The sequence below is a fragment of the Odocoileus virginianus genome, chromosome 30, assembly GCF_023699985.2.
Source record: "Odocoileus virginianus isolate 20LAN1187 ecotype Illinois chromosome 30, Ovbor_1.2, whole genome shotgun sequence".
NCBI lineage: Eukaryota > Metazoa > Chordata > Mammalia > Artiodactyla > Cervidae > Odocoileus > Odocoileus virginianus.
The window spans coordinates 393,410-410,795 of record NC_069703.1 but is presented as its reverse complement, the minus strand read 5'-3'; the positions used below and the strand labels follow the sequence as shown (position 1 = coordinate 410,795).

At 39.1% G+C, this 17,386-nt stretch overlaps 1 protein-coding gene across 6 annotated transcripts in view; it reads left to right on the top strand.

Moving 5' to 3' along the window:
- Nucleotides 1-17,386, top strand: part of STAT4 (signal transducer and activator of transcription 4) — a 135,600-nt gene that overhangs the window by 109,262 nt on the left and 8,952 nt on the right. For 5 of the 6 annotated variants that reach the window (XM_070458465.1, XM_070458462.1, XM_070458466.1 and 2 more), the window contains 6 exons: nt 576-635; nt 943-960; nt 1,050-1,143; nt 3,189-3,233; nt 12,378-12,461; nt 14,118-14,216. In XM_070458465.1, coding sequence (XP_070314566.1) covers nt 576-635; nt 943-960; nt 1,050-1,143; nt 3,189-3,233; nt 12,378-12,461; nt 14,118-14,216 — 400 coding nt within the window. The remainder of the gene's footprint in view (nt 1-575; nt 636-942; nt 961-1,049; nt 1,144-3,188; nt 3,234-12,377; nt 12,462-14,117; nt 14,217-17,386) is intronic. The other variant, XM_070458467.1, reaches the window with a different exon arrangement.

Sequence of the window (17,386 nt, the reverse complement as noted above, 5' to 3'; positions counted from 1 at the left end):
TTTAATCATTTATTTGTGTGAAGTTAGGGCTTTTTCAGTTATAAAATTTTTGCTGTTACTTACATGTAGTATCTTTAAAGTCTGCAAATGCATTTGAAGTGGAATTTTCCATATTCTATCAGAGTCCTAGTCTTTCTCAGTATTTTACCATAAAACAGTTATCAAAACATTTAATTTTACTAAGCTTACCATTTTTTTATAATATGAGAATTAAATGAATCCACATAAATAGACTTACAAAAGTTTTTTCTTTTATTTATATGTCTAACCCAATTTTAGGCTTTAGCCAAAATATATAGCTATTTTTCTGATCTAGCCAATGCATTATCCAACACACATCAACTGAAGCAATATGAAAATACTTTCCAAATATGTGTTCTATTAAGTGGGTGATGTCAATATTAGTAAAACGGCAAAGTAAAGAGGAATTGGACATTTTTAAAGCACACTAACATATGACTGGAAATAATGTGAGCTTGATTTATATATATGTGGCATAAATATATTTAAATCTTTAAATATAAAAAGGCTTTTAGCCATGAAAATTTTTATCTTTAATTCTTTATGTTTTTCAGACTGCTAATAAAATTACCAGAACTAAATTATCAGGTAAAGGTGAAAGCATCAATTGACAAGTAAGTTTCTAATTTCATTTTGAAACATGAAATTGTAAGACTTTTTAAGAAGAATTGTCCATATTTTATAGAATAATTTTTAACTTTTAAATTTACTTCTCTCACATTACATATCAATGTACTTCAATATTTGACTTTAAAGTTCAAACCTTTAACAGAACTCCAATGAAGACTGACTTTAAAAATTTTACTATAAAGACATGAAATGAAATTTTATATACTATCCTCATCCTCTAAAGTTGCATAGAAAAATCTTTTTTTAGATCTATTAAATAACTCATTTTAAAGAATCTTCTTGGTTTTACAGGAATGCTTCGACTCTAAGGTAAGACATTTACTTTAGAATTTTTTTGTTGTGCCCATAAATACATTTTTACCTGAGACCATTGTAAATAGCTAAGATTTCCTCTCTAGCAATCGAAGATTTGTACTTTGTGGAACTCATGTCAAAGCCATGTCCATTGAAGAATCTTCCAACGGGAGTCTCTCTGTAGAATTTCGACATTTGGTGAGTTAAGCAGTGAAATGACCTAAGTTCCCCCCACCCCTCCAAATCAGACACATCTAAACTAATAGACCTTATAATTTAATGTGTTTTGTTCTTTAGTGTTTCTTATGTGAATTAAGGATCATATTGAGAAATAAAACATGTCATCTTTGAAGAATTAAAAGTGATTAAAAAAAAATTGAACCTTAACTCAGAAGGTCTGAGTTCCTAACAATGGTGATGCTGTACCTAAATATATGTCTTAATTAGTCAAAATATTGTGGTCATGATGACAGAGATAATATGTCTTAAAGTAGATAAGCATTCCAGGCTTCATTTTTAAAATCTCCCCAATTAATACCCGATAATGGCATGTCTGTCTAAAAGCTCTGTCATTTTAGGAGAATTGGCTTGGGGAAATAGGATGGTTTTAGGTGTGAGATGCACATAGTTGGCCTTGGCATTTCTAGAAAGCTTCTGACACAGCCTCACCCTGTTACTTCTTGTTTTACCACTTCCTCTTAACCGAGAGTTCTCTTCCTGCTTCCTTTCTAATTCTTTGCATAGTTCTTAGGTTCGCAATTATCCTATTGCTTGTCTAGCCAAAAACATGTTACTCACCTGGCTTATTAGCATTGAGAAGGTACCTCACCTGAAGGTTGGGACACCACTGAAGCAGCCTCAAAAGATCTACTTTCTAAAAGATAAAATTTATGTTAACTGAAAGATAGCTGCATACAATTATTTATACTGGTGTTCAATTTTATTTTGTTTTTGTGTGAATCCTTGAATCCCTCTGTATGAGACTGCTAAATCAATTAAATGTAATGATGAGTGATTATATATATATATTTTCACAACTAGCACTCTTTTTGCCTAAGTTCAATTCCTATTCTCAAGAAACTTTCAATAATGGCCCATGTTTGCTAATAAGTGAAGCCATAAAAGGCTCTTAATTTAGAGATACCTGTCTCCCAAAAGAGTCATTTGAAAAAGGAAGGACAAGAAACATACCAAAAAGTGGTTGAGTCTCTATTCCAGGAAGGATAAAATATAAAATAACAAAACTTTAGTTTTCATGATGCTTTTCTAGTTGCAAAGCATTTTCATATATATTACCTTTTATATAATACCTTTCATCACTTTTTAATACCAAAGGAAATATAGAAAATCAGCAAAGCAAAATTTTAAAAATTAAAAACCACCTATATGATCCCAACACCTTGACATAACACTATTTACATCCTTATTTTTGCATTTTCATTCATATATATATGTAAATATGTGTATACATATATAGACAGTTTCCCTGGTGGCTCAGACAGGAAAGAATCTGCCTGCAGTGCAGGAGACCTGGGTTTGATCCCTGGGTTGGGAAGATCTTCTGGAGAAGGGAATGGCTACCCACTCCAGTATTGTTGCCTGGAGAATTCCAAGGACCGAAGAACCTGGCGGGCCACAGTCCATGGGGTCGCAAAGAGTTGGACACGACTGAGCGACTAACACTTAACACTATATTCTTTTTTTAAATGGATCAGATTGTACACATTAATTTGTTTTCCATCCTATTTTCCCACCGAGCAGTCTATGTCATGAACATTTTGTGTTTTCTCCTCTCATGGCATTTAATAGCTCAACACACCATGTGCATACTGGCCTGTGTCTATTTCCCCAGGCCTGTGTGTTAAACATGATTTCATAGGCATTGAGAATTGTCATGGCTTAGCTCAGATGATACTTTCCAGGTACAGAGGAGTGCTGAATATATTCTAAAACATCCCAATATGATTTCCTCTTTCCAAAATGTGGCTGAAAAACGGTCTTATACCAGCTTGCTCCCTTATCTCAACGAAACTTCCTGAAGTGGTGTCCCATGAGGTAAAACAGGAAGCTCTTTCTGTTGAATCTGGGCAGCTATGTTAGGTTTCAATGTGTTAGAAGACATCTGGCTTACTGTTCTAGAAGTCAAAATTCTGACTGAGAAAACCACTATAATAGGTACAACCAACTTGGTGTTTAGCAGATAATGCTTCTCCATCCAAACACTGTTGTTTCCTTTTCCACAGCAGCCAAAGGAAATGAAGTCTAGTGCTGGAAACAAAGGAAATGAGGTAGGAAATGTTTTCTCCAAAGGAATTTTTCTAGGAAATAATCCAATAAAGTCTTATTTTTACAAAGCTCATGAACAGTATGAAAAGGCAAAAAGCTCTTAAACTGCCCTTTATATTTTTATATAAAATCAAATTCATGTTTCTCTAATTACAAATATAAAACTTGATAACTGCCAACTGTATAAGAAATTTTGTTTTAAAAAGAAGAGAATAGAAATTGCATATAACGCCCTCCTAAGAAAACAACTATTAATGTTTTGGTTCAAATCATTCTAGACTTTATATGTATGCTGCTGCTGCTGCTGCTAAATCGCTTCAGTCGTATCCGACTCTGTGTGACCCCATAGACGGCAGCCCACCAGGCTCCCCTGTCCCTGGGATTCTCCAGGCAAGAACACTGGAGTGGGTTGCCATTTCCTTCTCTGCTTTATATGTATACATTACTTTAAATGTATACATACACACAATGTTTCATAACCTGCTTTCTATCACATAGCAATGTGAACAGCTTTCCATAAACTTACTCTTGGAGAACATGATTTAAAGTGGTTGCATTGTATTGCTGTAATTTCTTTAGTCAGTTCATTATTATAGAATATCGTAACATCACTCATTTTCCACAGGTAAGAGGTAAGTCTTTGAACATCATGACCCAGGATGTGAAAATCACAAGTGAAAAACAGTTCTGTTACTTTATGGTATCAATTACTTTACTCGTATATCTAAGGTTGGCACTTCAGTGGATGAATTGATTAAAAGAACAAACTGATGCAGCCCAGGTGTTTGAGCTTGTCAGTAAATAATAGAGTTGCCAAATCCTGGATTGGAAGTGGCTTTGGGAATCATCTATTTAGTTGACCTAGATACTAGGGCATTTCTCTATGCCCTACGTATTTGGAATTAGAAAATCTGGGCTTGAGTCCATTCTGACAGTGACTGAAAATATGACCCTTGGCAAATGATCTGATAGAGAAATATTGCATTTTTTTTCCCTCTAAGAGATCAGAGTCATAATGCCTAATGCTCCGTGCTCAGAGAAACTGCATGTGTAAGACCACCTACATGATGCAGTTAGAAAGCAATGAGGCTTATTCCTGGTGTGGTTGGTATGGATTCAATCTCCTGGCTTTAGTGTTACAGCTCTATGAGAAATTTCTTCAAATTATTTGGAAGAAAATACACTTTATAAATCCAGCATTCGATTATAGTCGCTCTAGCCCACTCCACAAAACCACAAAGATCCATCACAACAGTTTTCATGCTCTATGTTTTTCCTTTCCAAGAATTCTTCATTCTCTTAACCATGTCTTAAAATTCTTTTGCCAGATATCACCGCTCCATCAAGGATGAGTTAAGCTTTCTTTCTAAGGTAGAACCTTGGCTTACAGCAGACTGTCAAACAGGTTTCTCAGCGCAGATAGAACAGGAACAAAGCTTTTGAGTTTAAGAATATTCTAGTAAACCAAACAAATAAGAGTTATTCTTTCCACCTTATAGAAACCCATAAAGGTTTTCCAGACTTCCTAATTAAAACATTAGCACATTATAAATAAAAGTCTGTTTCACAAATCTCCTTGGAATTTTCACCAAAGTTGCAAACAGCGTTTCATGCAGTGACCTCTCTGAATAGTATTTACTAAGTCTGAATAGACTAAGCACAATGCTTCTAAACTCTTCTTAAGAAAAACAAATCAAGTGGGAATAAATTAAATAGCTGAATTCTTCAGTACTTTGTCATCTTTGTGAATGTAAAATCAGAATCTACTTGAATTTCTCTAGAGACAGAGATCTAAGTAAATCAGCTTCCACTATAGAAAAACAATGTCTCATTAACACTGCCTACTTATCTCATTTTGAATTTATTTCCTCTCATTTTCTGATTAATAACAAGATCATGCGGTTATATCAGAATGATTTGCTTTTTTTCCCCCAAATTTGCTGGAACTGGATAATTTTATTTTAAGCTGTTCTTTGAGCTCCCCCTGTTGACAGAATTTTAATATGACTCCTCAGTACATTCAAAACAAACCATAGACTTGAATGCTGTTTTATGTGCTATAGGAATCACTGAAAAGTCACACGATATAAGAAGTGGACTCAGAAAGTTGAGATAGGAATCAGGAGCTTGGCCAAACTTAGGGATGACAACAGGAAAGTCAGGAAAGAGTGGGGGAGGATCTGGTGATTAAGTGGGATTCACAGAGTCATGGGGCCAGGAACTGCAGTAACCAAAATTTAGGGAGAATGGGAAGCCGGGATGTTATAACCTCATTTTCGAATTTCAAACAGTAGCTGTTGCTTATCGCTTATCTCTGTACCTGCAGCAGGAGTTCATAACTTGATAAGAACTTATTTGACAAATCCTTGTGTGGCATTTACTCTGTCGCACTAATAGCTTTGCTGGCGTTGACTGATGTAACTCTCTCCTCAGCGCCAGGAAGTAGAGACCACTAGTGTCATACTTATTTTGGCCAGGGAAACTGAGGCACTGAGTGAGTGCATGGGCTTAGATTCAAACCTCAGCAATCTGGCTCCTGTGTCCACGCTTTTGGCCACTGTGCCACGCTGCCTCTGGAGCCACAAAACCTTGCCTGGGAGAGACTGGGATGGTTGACACTCACTTTGACCTCTAGCTCATCACACCCACCCAGCCACCCACACCCACACGCACACACACACACGCATGCACAGAGGCCGTGATGGTTATCACTCCGCTTTGACCTCGTATCACACACACACACACAGAGGCCTTGATGGTTGTCACTCCGCTTTGACCCCTTTATCTCATCACACACACACACCACCCATTTGCTGGTATTCCTATAAGAAAGATCTCTGCTGGTTTGTGGGGAGCACCTCATTCTTTCTTCTGTTTAAACTACTATTTTCCCCACTTTACCCACCTGCTCAGAAACATGTAGCTACCTCACACCAGAATCCTGACAAAGTTGAGAAGGAACTTGAGATCACGATTCCCAGGAACACTCGGGCTGCTCTGGACCTCCTGCGCACGTTGGTTCAGTGGTGGAAACAGCACTGCCGATGGCTCTGCCTCTTGCAGGCAGCTGACCTTGCACTAACTCCCAGTTACCTTAGCTATAAAATGGCTTCATGTTCACCTGCACCTCTTAGGGTTGTTGCGGGGCCCAAACGAGATGAAGCGTGTGAGAGTCCACGGCAGTGCACTGTGCACTGTCTGCCATGGGCTTCTTGAGCAGCTCTCCAGGCTGCCCCCTCTGTAACAGGCGCGGAAGTGACTCTAAAGGTGGTTCCTGGCTTAGGATAAACTACGAATCCGTAACCTCCCTCCTCTGCCCACCTGCCAGGTGCTCGGCTGGAAACATTCCCTTTAAGAGCCACTGAGCATGTTCCTCTTCTGGCTCCAGGTCCATGAAACCTCAGACCGCTCTACACCCCTTTTATACGCTTGCATGTCTACTCCCAGTGCCCGCTGCCCTACAACTTCCCCGACTTTGAGTCCTCCTCTCCTACGTCAACGGGGTTAGACTGAATACTCATTTAACGATTGAGATCATACCGTGGCAGTTTCCTCAAGACTGCCAATCCAAACCTCTTTAGAACTGCAGCGCCCCCTGGCGTTTGACTCTGAGATTATCCGGGAAGAAGTGAGCTCTCCGGATGCGCACGGGCTCCTAGCCAGGAGCACTGGGTTGAAAGAAGGAAATTGCACTAGACCCATGCTGTCCCTAGAAGGCTAGGAAGACCAGTGGAGTCGGCACCTTGGTTGTGGTTTGGTAAACGGTGGAACTCTGGACTTCCCACCCCTATTTCAATCAATCAGCCCTATTTGAAGTATTTTACAGATAGGAGCCCAGGTTGGAAATTTACTTCTAAGAACATGTTTCAGGGTTAAAAAAAGATTTTAGAACCATTAGACTACACAATCTCTGAAACTCCTTTGACAGAGATTCTGTAATCCTCAGAAGTGCAGCAGAGAATAGGGTCATTTTTCAAAATGCATTTAATTTAAAGGATTTGCTTTGGAATGAGGAATCTGTTGACATGCTGTCACAAATTCAAGGTTTGCAATTACTGCGTATTTTTCCCACCTTTGTTCTTTTCTTGGAATAATCATGCTGAAGATAAGATTCCATCATCTAGCAAGTGGCCTAACTTGGTGAAAGCTTCAGTCTGTCTCTATAAAATAAACATTCCCAGGAAGCAGCCTTTCCTGGAGGTCCTAAGAGCTGGCTTGAGAGTGATTGTTGAAATGGCAGAAATTGTTTGAACAGGGAGGCTGAAATTGCAGTCTCTTGAGTTTGTTCTGTCAGTAGGCTTTAACTGATAAATGGCAGTTTTAGCCACAGACTGAGGTGTTAGGTAATTTTGTTTATGTGGTGGAAAGTCATGAAGCACAAAGAAGCGATTAGTAAAGCCTGGCTGACTTGAGTTTCATTTAACAAAATAGCCAAACAGATGTCCTGTCAAGGTTCAGTGTTCTCAAACACAGATCCACCACTCACACTCCAACTGGCTCAAGCATTTTCACAGGAAGTTGATTGCCTTCTGAACTAATTTAAGTAGTTGCAATGCTTTTTAAAGACAAAGATTGGTGCACGAATAACACTAGAAACACAGATTTATTTGCAATGTCTTCTGTATAGTCCCTTTATTTTATGGATTGAGAATTAGTTGTTGCTTGACATTCATTTCCTATGATTCTGTGATTAAGGTCTCTCTCTCATATGACTGTACCATTGTTTCCCCTCTTATTATTGTTTCTCAGGATCTAGGCCAGGGTCTAACACATGATAGGGACTCAGCAAATACTCATTAAACGAATGGATTATTGCAGTTGTTTTCTATTCCACATAGTTTACCATGTGCAACATTATCATAGCTTATGGCTTGTTAAGAAATGAGCAAGATAAACAACAATGTCCTACTCTATTGGGGACTTCCCAGGTGGTGCAGTGGTGAGGAACCTGCCTGCCAGTGCAGGAGACATAACAGACATGGGTTCAATCCCTGGTCAGGAAGATCCCCTGGAAAAGGCCATGGCAACCGACTCCAGTATTCTCACCTGGAGAATCCTATGGACAGAGGAGCTTGGCTGGCTACAGTCCGTAGGGTCGCAAAGAGTTGGACATGACTGAAGTGACTTAGCATGCATGCACAGAGGTAACAAAAAGAATATGGTGACATCTTTACCTGCCTTTCATTAGGTTCCATATATTTTCCTAGGTGGAGTCCTGGTCAGGTTATTTAGTCAGTTTTTTAGTTTCTTAGCAGATTATCCAGTGGCTACTTTTCTTTAAAAGTGTAATACAGTCAATCCAGTTATATCATCAATGTCATTAATATAAATATCATAAATATGGATGTTTTAAATCTATAATCATTTCAGATGGTTGAAATGGCTTTTAATACAACATTAATCGTACATCTTATCTATGATATTTTCACAGTCTGTAAGGAATGGACCCCAGGAATGTGAGATTGAATAGTGTCTCTAGCTTAGACTGCACTGGTAAAATAATAAAGACTATGACTGGTGGCCATGCAAGCTTGGAAAGTTAATGACACTGCCTTCTGTCAGAACCGCTCTCCTGCAGTCCTGTATATTGTTGATACATATGTTGAAGCTGATGTCAGCTTCTTTGTTGGATTTCATTCTAAACGTACCTCACAGCTGCATCAGAAGTTTAAAGCAAACACTAGAAATTAGTTTGAATCCCTATGTAAATCTCTCTCCATCCACATTACAGTTCAACAAAGTACTATTTTTAAAGTACAGAGTCTCTTCCAAAGCTGATGGACAGCCCCGTGTGCCACTGCTCTGTGAAGTCCTGATTTCTCAGGACTGAGAAATGGGAGTCTTTGAAAGACTCTTGCCATTTGGACCAGTGATCACCCAAGTGCCATAACCCAAAGGTGTGAGGGAATTATATCCATGATGAATTGTTGTTGTACACACACACACACACACACACACACACACACATTTAATTAAACAAATTGAACTACAGAGACTAGAATGAAGGAGGGATAAGAACTCCAAAGGCTCCCTGTGGCAGTCCTCCCACTGTGGCCCTCCCTTCAGAAAGAGATGTCTGGGTAGTCAAGGCCGTGAGCCCAGAGCTTCAGGCATGAGCCCAGAGCCCAGGGCTTCAGCATTCCCAGCCCAGAAGGCTTCAAGACCACTTCCAGGACTGTACAGGCCTTTTCCCCAGGTCTGCTCTCTCAAGCACAGATGAAACCATCAGTGTAAACATTTCCAGGCATGAGGAGAGACCTCAGGGCCACACTCGTCAGGTCAGCCCCACACAGAGGGAGAAGAAAGAAGGATGGGAAGTGGTCCCGGAAGGTCATGCTCTCCCCAGGCCAGCATGCTTCAGCAGGACTTTGAGGAGTTCAAACATGGCCAATTAGGTCATGTGAAAGCTTAGCTGTTGGTTGAGGCAGGAGGCGAGACCATACTTTAGCATTTGTTAAGCTGATTTATAAAGGCTAAATATTTAGACATATGATATGTGGTCCCCCTCTGTGCGCTTGCCTGAGGCCTCTCAAATGTTCTGTTCAAATGTACAAACACAGGCTTGTGTCCTTTCTGCCACTGAGCTCAGTGAGGATGTGAGTGGCACCCACTAGTGAACATGGACTTGTGGATTCTTCTGTTGTCTCACTTTGCATAGTGTGAACACCTCCTCCTAGAGGGCAGTGAGATTTTCTGTTGTTTAAAAAAACAAAATGTGGTTTTTGTTCAACTTGGTGCCTAAACATGACCATTTCATCTCATGGTCAATTAAAGGAAGGACAATTTAGTTCTACATAATAAGTAAACTGGGGGAGAGGGCTGGTTGTTGGGTGTGTTGGGAGTAATTTTAGGGGTGGTCTAAGAATTTTCAAAGGAATTTTCGGTAACATAACTTTCTACTAATCCATAAGAAGCAGTCTCACTGAGTCAATCCAACCACCTCCAGGCACTGGAAGGTACCACAATGGTCTAGCCCAAGGGAAAGAGGAGTTTTTAATTTTCTATTTCCTTCTCAGTAACAAATTCTATTTTAATGTTCCTCATTATCAATAAAATCTTCCTCACGTAGTTGTCATTCATATCATCATATTAGAACCTTTTTGAAATTTAACACAAAAGGACTCCAGCTTGTTATTAACTATATTCAGTAGCAAGAGCTCCCTTTCAGAGCTGACTCAGCCACCCACAACCCCACCCTGACTTTTCTACTCTAGATAATTCCACTTCTGCTCATATGTTCCCACAGGACTTAGTTTTTTTTATCGTTTAAGCTTTCTATATCATCTCCAATTTTTCTACATCCCTTTTGAGACTAAACACAATGTGGATACATCACATTGAGAATAATTGCCTCATAAATTCCACCTGGGGTTCTTGTTAAAATGCAGAATCTGGTTCAGTAGGCCTGGAATGAGGCCAGAGAGGCTGTTTTTCTAACAAGCTCTTAGATGATGACAGTACTGCTGGTTCTGGGCATATAGCAAGTTTCAGTCAGATTTCATCCTGGGAAAAACAGCAATTTCTGTCCCACTCCTTCCCATTCCAAACCCACTCCTCAGAGGTGATCATTTTTTGAGTTCTAAGTATTATGTTAAGATCATACTGATATTTCTTGATTTTTTTATTTTATGTACTTCTGAATTATTTCTAGAAAAAGATTAAGCTGTGGCTCTCTTTTTAAAAAACTTTTTATTCTATACTGCAGTATAATTGATTAGGGGCTTCCCTGCTGGCTCAGATGGTAAAAGCATCTGCCTGCAATATAGGGGACCTGGATTCGATCCCTGAGTGTTGTGTTAGTTTCAGGTATAGAGCAAAATGATTCAGTTATACATATACATGTATCTATTCTTTTTCAAATTCTTTTCCTATTTAGATTGTTATGTAATATTGAGCAGAGTTCCCTGTTCTGTACAGTAGGTCCTTGATGGTTATCTATTTTAAATTAAGCTATAGTTCTTATATACCAGCTCTTCATACACATGAATTTCACCCACTTTTACTATATTACTGTATAGCATTTAGTTTATTTGATATATTCAGTGTTTGGGGTTACATTAGTAACAGGTAGATAAAACAAATTAAGTAAAAAGTCTGAGGTAACAAATAAGTCCAGGGAATATAAGAATGGAAATGCAATCATATTGTTATATGGTTCAGCTGTTAACAATGTTTTCATGATCATAGTAATGTAAGCACTGGATGTATTAACTAACCAAAACCCGACCAGGGTCAGGGAAGCTGGGAACCTCATTGCCTAGGCCGAGGCTAGTAACTACCCCTCCTGTTCAGCCCTTACTCTCCAGCTTCTGGGGGTTCGGTGCTTCCACCCCTGGCTCTGACGCACAGCCCCTAACTGCCACCCTCGCTCCACACTCCCCTAGCTTTCACTCCTAGACCTGGGTTGCAGTTTTATTTTATTGGCGAGTAAACAAAACCCCAGTTGTTACTTTTATTGAAATTTCTGGAAGAAGCTGAGGAAAGTACGTATTTTTCCCACTTACCATGTTTAACCATGTTTGAGCTTGCTGTAAAAAAATCCATTATGATACTGACTTGTTTTCGTTGTAGCTACACACATCTGGCTTTCTTTTATTAATGGTTGGTAAGTCAAAAGGACAAATTTCCAAAAGTAAAAATAAAGAGCAATTTATCTGGATTTCAACTGATGAAAATATGCTGGAATTGTTGAAGCTAGAAAGTTCATTGTTTTGGAGACAGTATCATTCTGTTTGTGGAAAGGAAGATTTCTCAAACCCTGTATATCCTTTAACTTTTTAAAATAAGGAACTTTCCATAGCAGGAGATGTTTGAGGGTATCTTATACTTTAAGAATTTGTTAGTTTTTATAAAAGCACATCTAATAATAGGTAACAACTATACCCATTTGTATAAGGCTTCCCGAGTGGCACTAGGGGTAAAGAACCTGCCTGTCAATGCAGGAGACATAAGAGACACAGGTTCCATCCCTGGGTTGGGAAGTTCCACTGGAGGAGGGCATGGCAACCCATTCCAATATTCTTGCCTGGAGAATCCCATGGACAGAGGAGCCTGGCGGGCTACAGTCCATAGAATGGCAGAGAGTCACGACTTAGCACACATGCATATGCATTTGCAAGATAACAATTTATTTCTTTCCCCCTTAGGGCTGTCACATGGTGACTGAGGAGCTTCATTCCATAACATTTGAGACACAGATCTGCCTCTATGGTCTGACCATAGATTTGGAGGTAGGTGTTTCAAGGAATATTTAGTATTTACTAATAACATTTTCAGGAATTGGTCAGTATTTGAAGATGAAAACTCAGTATTTTCTAGGTTTTAGTACATTCCTTATTCATTATTTTTGTTGTAATTTAGGAAATCAATATGTCAAATATTCACTCATTAGTCAGCATATATTATTCTGATTAAATATAAATGATAAGGAAATTCCCTGGCTGTCCAGTGGTTAGGACTCCACACTCTCATTGCCAAGGGCCCAGGTTTGTTTCCTGGTCAGGGAGCTAAGATCTCACAAGCTATGTGGTATGGCCAAAAAATAATTTTTAAATTATATATATATATATATATATATATATATATATATATGATAAAATCTCAGTCATTATAGTTCAATACATATTGAATAATTTGTTGCTGAGACTATATATTTGTTTGTTTTCTGAGATTCCCAGATTCGTGGATACTCAGTGGAAAGCTTAAAGAGAAATAAATATACTTGAACTATGTCTTGTATGATTTCAAAATTTTAACTTGTACATAAAATTGCCTCAGAAGAAAGGTATTTATAGTGTGATGAGCAAAGACCAATGATAGGAACATTATTTTGATCCTCTGACAACAGTCACCGTTGAACTCAAAGAAGGAATCAAGAAATGGGGAATTAAATTGAATATAATTAACAATGAGCTCCTTGAAGGCAGGATATCACACCTTTATCCTTCCATTATCAGTGCCCAGCACAGTGCCTGACATGTAACAGATGCTCAACATTTGTTGAATAAATGAATGAATGAGTGCATGAATGAATAAACACAATTTCATACACCTGAATATGGTCCTATTTGTAGAATATATTATTTTAGCATTCTGCCTTCACTCTTTTATCTTAATGAATGTGAACATATTTATAAAATTTTCCAGAGATTCCTTCATCCCTTTTCCTTAAATGTCTGCTTCCATAAGCTGTTAAGTTCCTCAAGTGGGCATTTCACTACCTACAAGCAATATAACTTCTGTTAATGTGAAGGGACTTAATGTAAGGCGATTAGTTTCCCAGATGAGTCTGTGAAGCCTTTTGTTCCATAAGGTTGAAAACATTAGCACCAACAGTACCAAGTTGAGTGCTATGACAATAGAGGCAGCAGCTCGATCTCCCATAATATTTTGTATTCCAAAGTCACTTACCTCTCCCTCTTCTACAGTTAAAACCCCCATATCCGATACTGACATTAATGAGATGTTAAATCATAATTTGAATATATTAACCCATTCCAGAGATAAATTTTAAATTAGATTCTTTGATGTATTAAGAGGAAGGTTGCTAAGTCAATACAAGCTCTAATTAGTTACATTTTAGGCAGTACATGATACAAGAAAGTAAAAATATCTACATAATATCAGAGAAGATGTTGGAGCTGACTGACCGAGCATCTGAAAGGACCCCTGTTTTATCACTCTTTCCTCCTGGTACCTCGACTCATGTATGCTCAGACGGCTCCAGTGCCTTCATGATCATTTTAGTGACCAAAGTAGTGTGGACCCAGCACTGGAGGAGTGGGGTTGACTTGAGATGGCTCTTTAGGGGAAAGATCCAAGTATAAAATCAATGCAAGATGCTGCTACCTTTAATAACTGTGCCTTTTTTTTTTTTTTTAAACCAGACCTGCTCGTTACCTGTGGTGATGATTTCCAATGTCAGTCAGTTACCTAATGCTTGGGCATCCATCATTTGGTACAATGTGTCAACCAGCGATTCCCAGGTAGAGACCCTATTCCTGTTTCTTCCCCTTTAATTCCATTTCATTTGTTTTATGATCAACAAAACCCATGTGCCCCAAAAGGCATGTGTGTATGTGTGTGTATAAATTTTGCCATACCTTTGTGGGTTGTTTATTTCAAAACTCCAATACACCTCAGTTGTATGATTCCCCCCTCGTGTCATATTTAAAATAACATGTTCTGATGTACTTGGGCCATGAGAGTTCTGGCGAGCAGAAGTGAGAGACAGGTGTTCTCTATTTCTGAGGTCTGGTCAGTTCCCAACTCCGTGCATCACGGAGCATCTAAGGTCATCCAGTTGCTCTGTTCACTGGACTCTGGAGAATCCCTTCTCCAAAATTTGAGGTCTGACTGCTATGTTCTCCTCCTCAACTACTTCTGGCCACACCATCTCCACAGTGGTTCTTCGACAAAGGTCGAGAATTGGTTTCAAATAAGTGACTAACATGTTCACCAATGTTACCTAACAACACTACAGATTTTCAAGTTGATTATAGATTTAAATCCATTCTAGGCTCAAATTGGCTTCTAATGCCATCTGGTGGTTATTTAAGATATGGATGAAAAATTGACCTCAAGTTTCAAAGGAAGCAGGGAAGAGAAGCACTTCTTAAAAGAGCTTCTATTAAGACCACCAAGGAAGGGCGTGGCAAAAAAAGATGAGTCACGATTTCCCTCCATTCTCTCTTAACAAAACCCCAGTGTGTTGTCCTGGAAACCACCAAGGTCTAGAGAAAATAGGTCAGATGTAAATAACTATTTCTTCTTGATGCAAAGCAAATGTGCCTTCCAAAGGGAAGAATTTTTCTACCTCGGGTCCTAGCAGTAGGAATAATCATAATGAGGCAGCTCCAAGCATTCCCTCCCTTTTGTCTAATGTGCTTAATAAGAAAACAGCATAGAAAATGCCTCAGCCTTGTACCTTCTCATCCTCTGGTGCCCTGCATCTGAGTCAGATTAACTACAGACAGGAAGGCTGTTCAGAGTGTCCTGTGCCTTGCTTCCTCTTAGCCTGCAGTGAGAAGAACAGAACTCACTAGAAAAGTTCAGTTCAGTTGCTCAGTCATGTCCGACTCTTCCCAACCCCATGAACTGCAGTACGCCAAGCTTCCCTGTCCATCACCAACTCCCAGAGCCTACTCAAACTCATGTCCATTGAGTCGCTGATGCCTTTCAACCATCTCATCCTCTGTCGTCCCCTTCTCCTCCTGCTTCAATCTTTCCCAGCATCAGGGTCTTTTTACATGAGTCAGTTCTTCACATCAGAAGGCCAAAGTATTGGAATTTCAGCTTTAGCATCAGTCCTTCCAGTGAATATTCAGGACTGATTCCCTTTAGGATGGACTGGTTGAATCTCCTTGCAGTCCAAGAGAGTCTCAAGTCTTCTCCAACATTATTGTTCAAAAGTATCAATTCCTTGGTGCTCAGCTTTCTTTATGGTTGAAATCTCACATCTGTTCATAACTACTGAAAAACCTTAGCTTTGACTAGATGGATCTTTGTTGGCAAAGTAATGGCAAAGCTTTTTAATATGCTATCTAGGTTGGTCATAGCTTTCCTTCCAAGGAACAAGTGTCTTTTAATTTGCAGTGATTTTGGAGCTCCCCAAAATAAAGTCTGTCACTGTTTTCATTGTTTCCCCATCTATTTGCCATGAAGTGATGGGACCGGATGCCATGATTTTAAAATTGTTTTCTGAATGTTGAGTTTTAAGCCAATTTTCTCACTCTCCTCTTTCACTTTCATCAAGAGGCGTGTTAGTTCTTCTCTTTCTGCCATAAGGGTGGTGTCATCTGCATTTCTGAGGTTATTGATATTTCTCCCAAAGTTATTTCTAGAATATTTCTGAAAAGTTACCTGGTCTGTAAAGCCAATAACAGCCAACACTTCTGAGATTTAATGTCATTCTCCATTAGAAACTACACCTTTAGAATGTTCATCCAATTCCAGGATATAGGAAGGAGATGAACTAGCCTCAGAGTGCAGTGCCACCACCCTTAGCTTTCTTCAGCATCCTTCTTCTATGAGAAAGCCACCAAAGATGTCTGCTTTAGCATTTCAGATTCTGCTCTAGTTTTAGATGAGAAACCTGGAGATGTATTTCATATACAACTCCTAACACGTAAATGTACAGCCAGCTTACAGAGTTCAGCATAACAGCTCACTCTGGCTTCTCTTAACTGTTCCGCTTCAAAACCTAAGCTGCTAGGTCTTAATTATGTTCTATGCATTTTGGTCATCTGTCCAGATATAATCTTCATGTTCAAGGAAATTCTTTCTCTCTTCTCTTCCCCCTCCTATCTCTCACTCCTTCTTACAGAATGCCATGTCTTCTTTTATTCCTACCTTCTGAAGTCTCTTGAATTGGTTCCTTTTCTTGCTGCCCAGCCTGGTTCATGTTTGCCAAAGGCCTTCTCCCCATATTGCAAAGGACTTCTTAATTCCTCCCCCACCTTCCTCCTTAAAATATCTTTCTTGGCTTTCTCACCTTCTCCTTTCCAGTGATCTGAGGTGAAGTCTTCTGTTCTGTCATTGTTGACCCAGTTTCTGTTATGAACAGTTGATCTTTTGCAGTTGATCATACAAAAGATCCTCTCGTCTAGAACAATATTAGAAAAGACCATCCTAAAATGGGAGTCCCAAGTTAATTATGAATTCATATTATAGGATTCGCTTCATTAGCCTGGGACTTAACTATTTTTGCGCTTTGGGATGCTTTGTCTGGTCAAGATATAACTTGTACTAACCCATGATAAACCAATTAAATATCATGATACAAGTTTTGTTTAGATTAATATTATTTCAGGGGACTTCCCGGTCCAGTGGTCCAATGGTTAAGAATCCACCTGCCAATGCAGGGGACACAGGATTGGTCCCTGGTCTGGGAACTGAGATCCCGTACGCTTTGAGGCAGCTGAGCATGTGCCACGAGAGAGTGGCCCCGCTCACCACAAACAGAGAAAGCCTACTTGCAGTGACCAAGAGCCCACGTGCCACCATGAAGACCCAGCACAGCCAAAAATAAATATTTTTTAAAAGATTAATATTATTTCAGAAGAGAGTGTCTGTTTAGTTATTTGTTGGACAGTGTTAAGTACTTGTATGTGTTGATTGATAGTCTATAGTCCAGGGAAAGTTAAAGAGCTGCCCA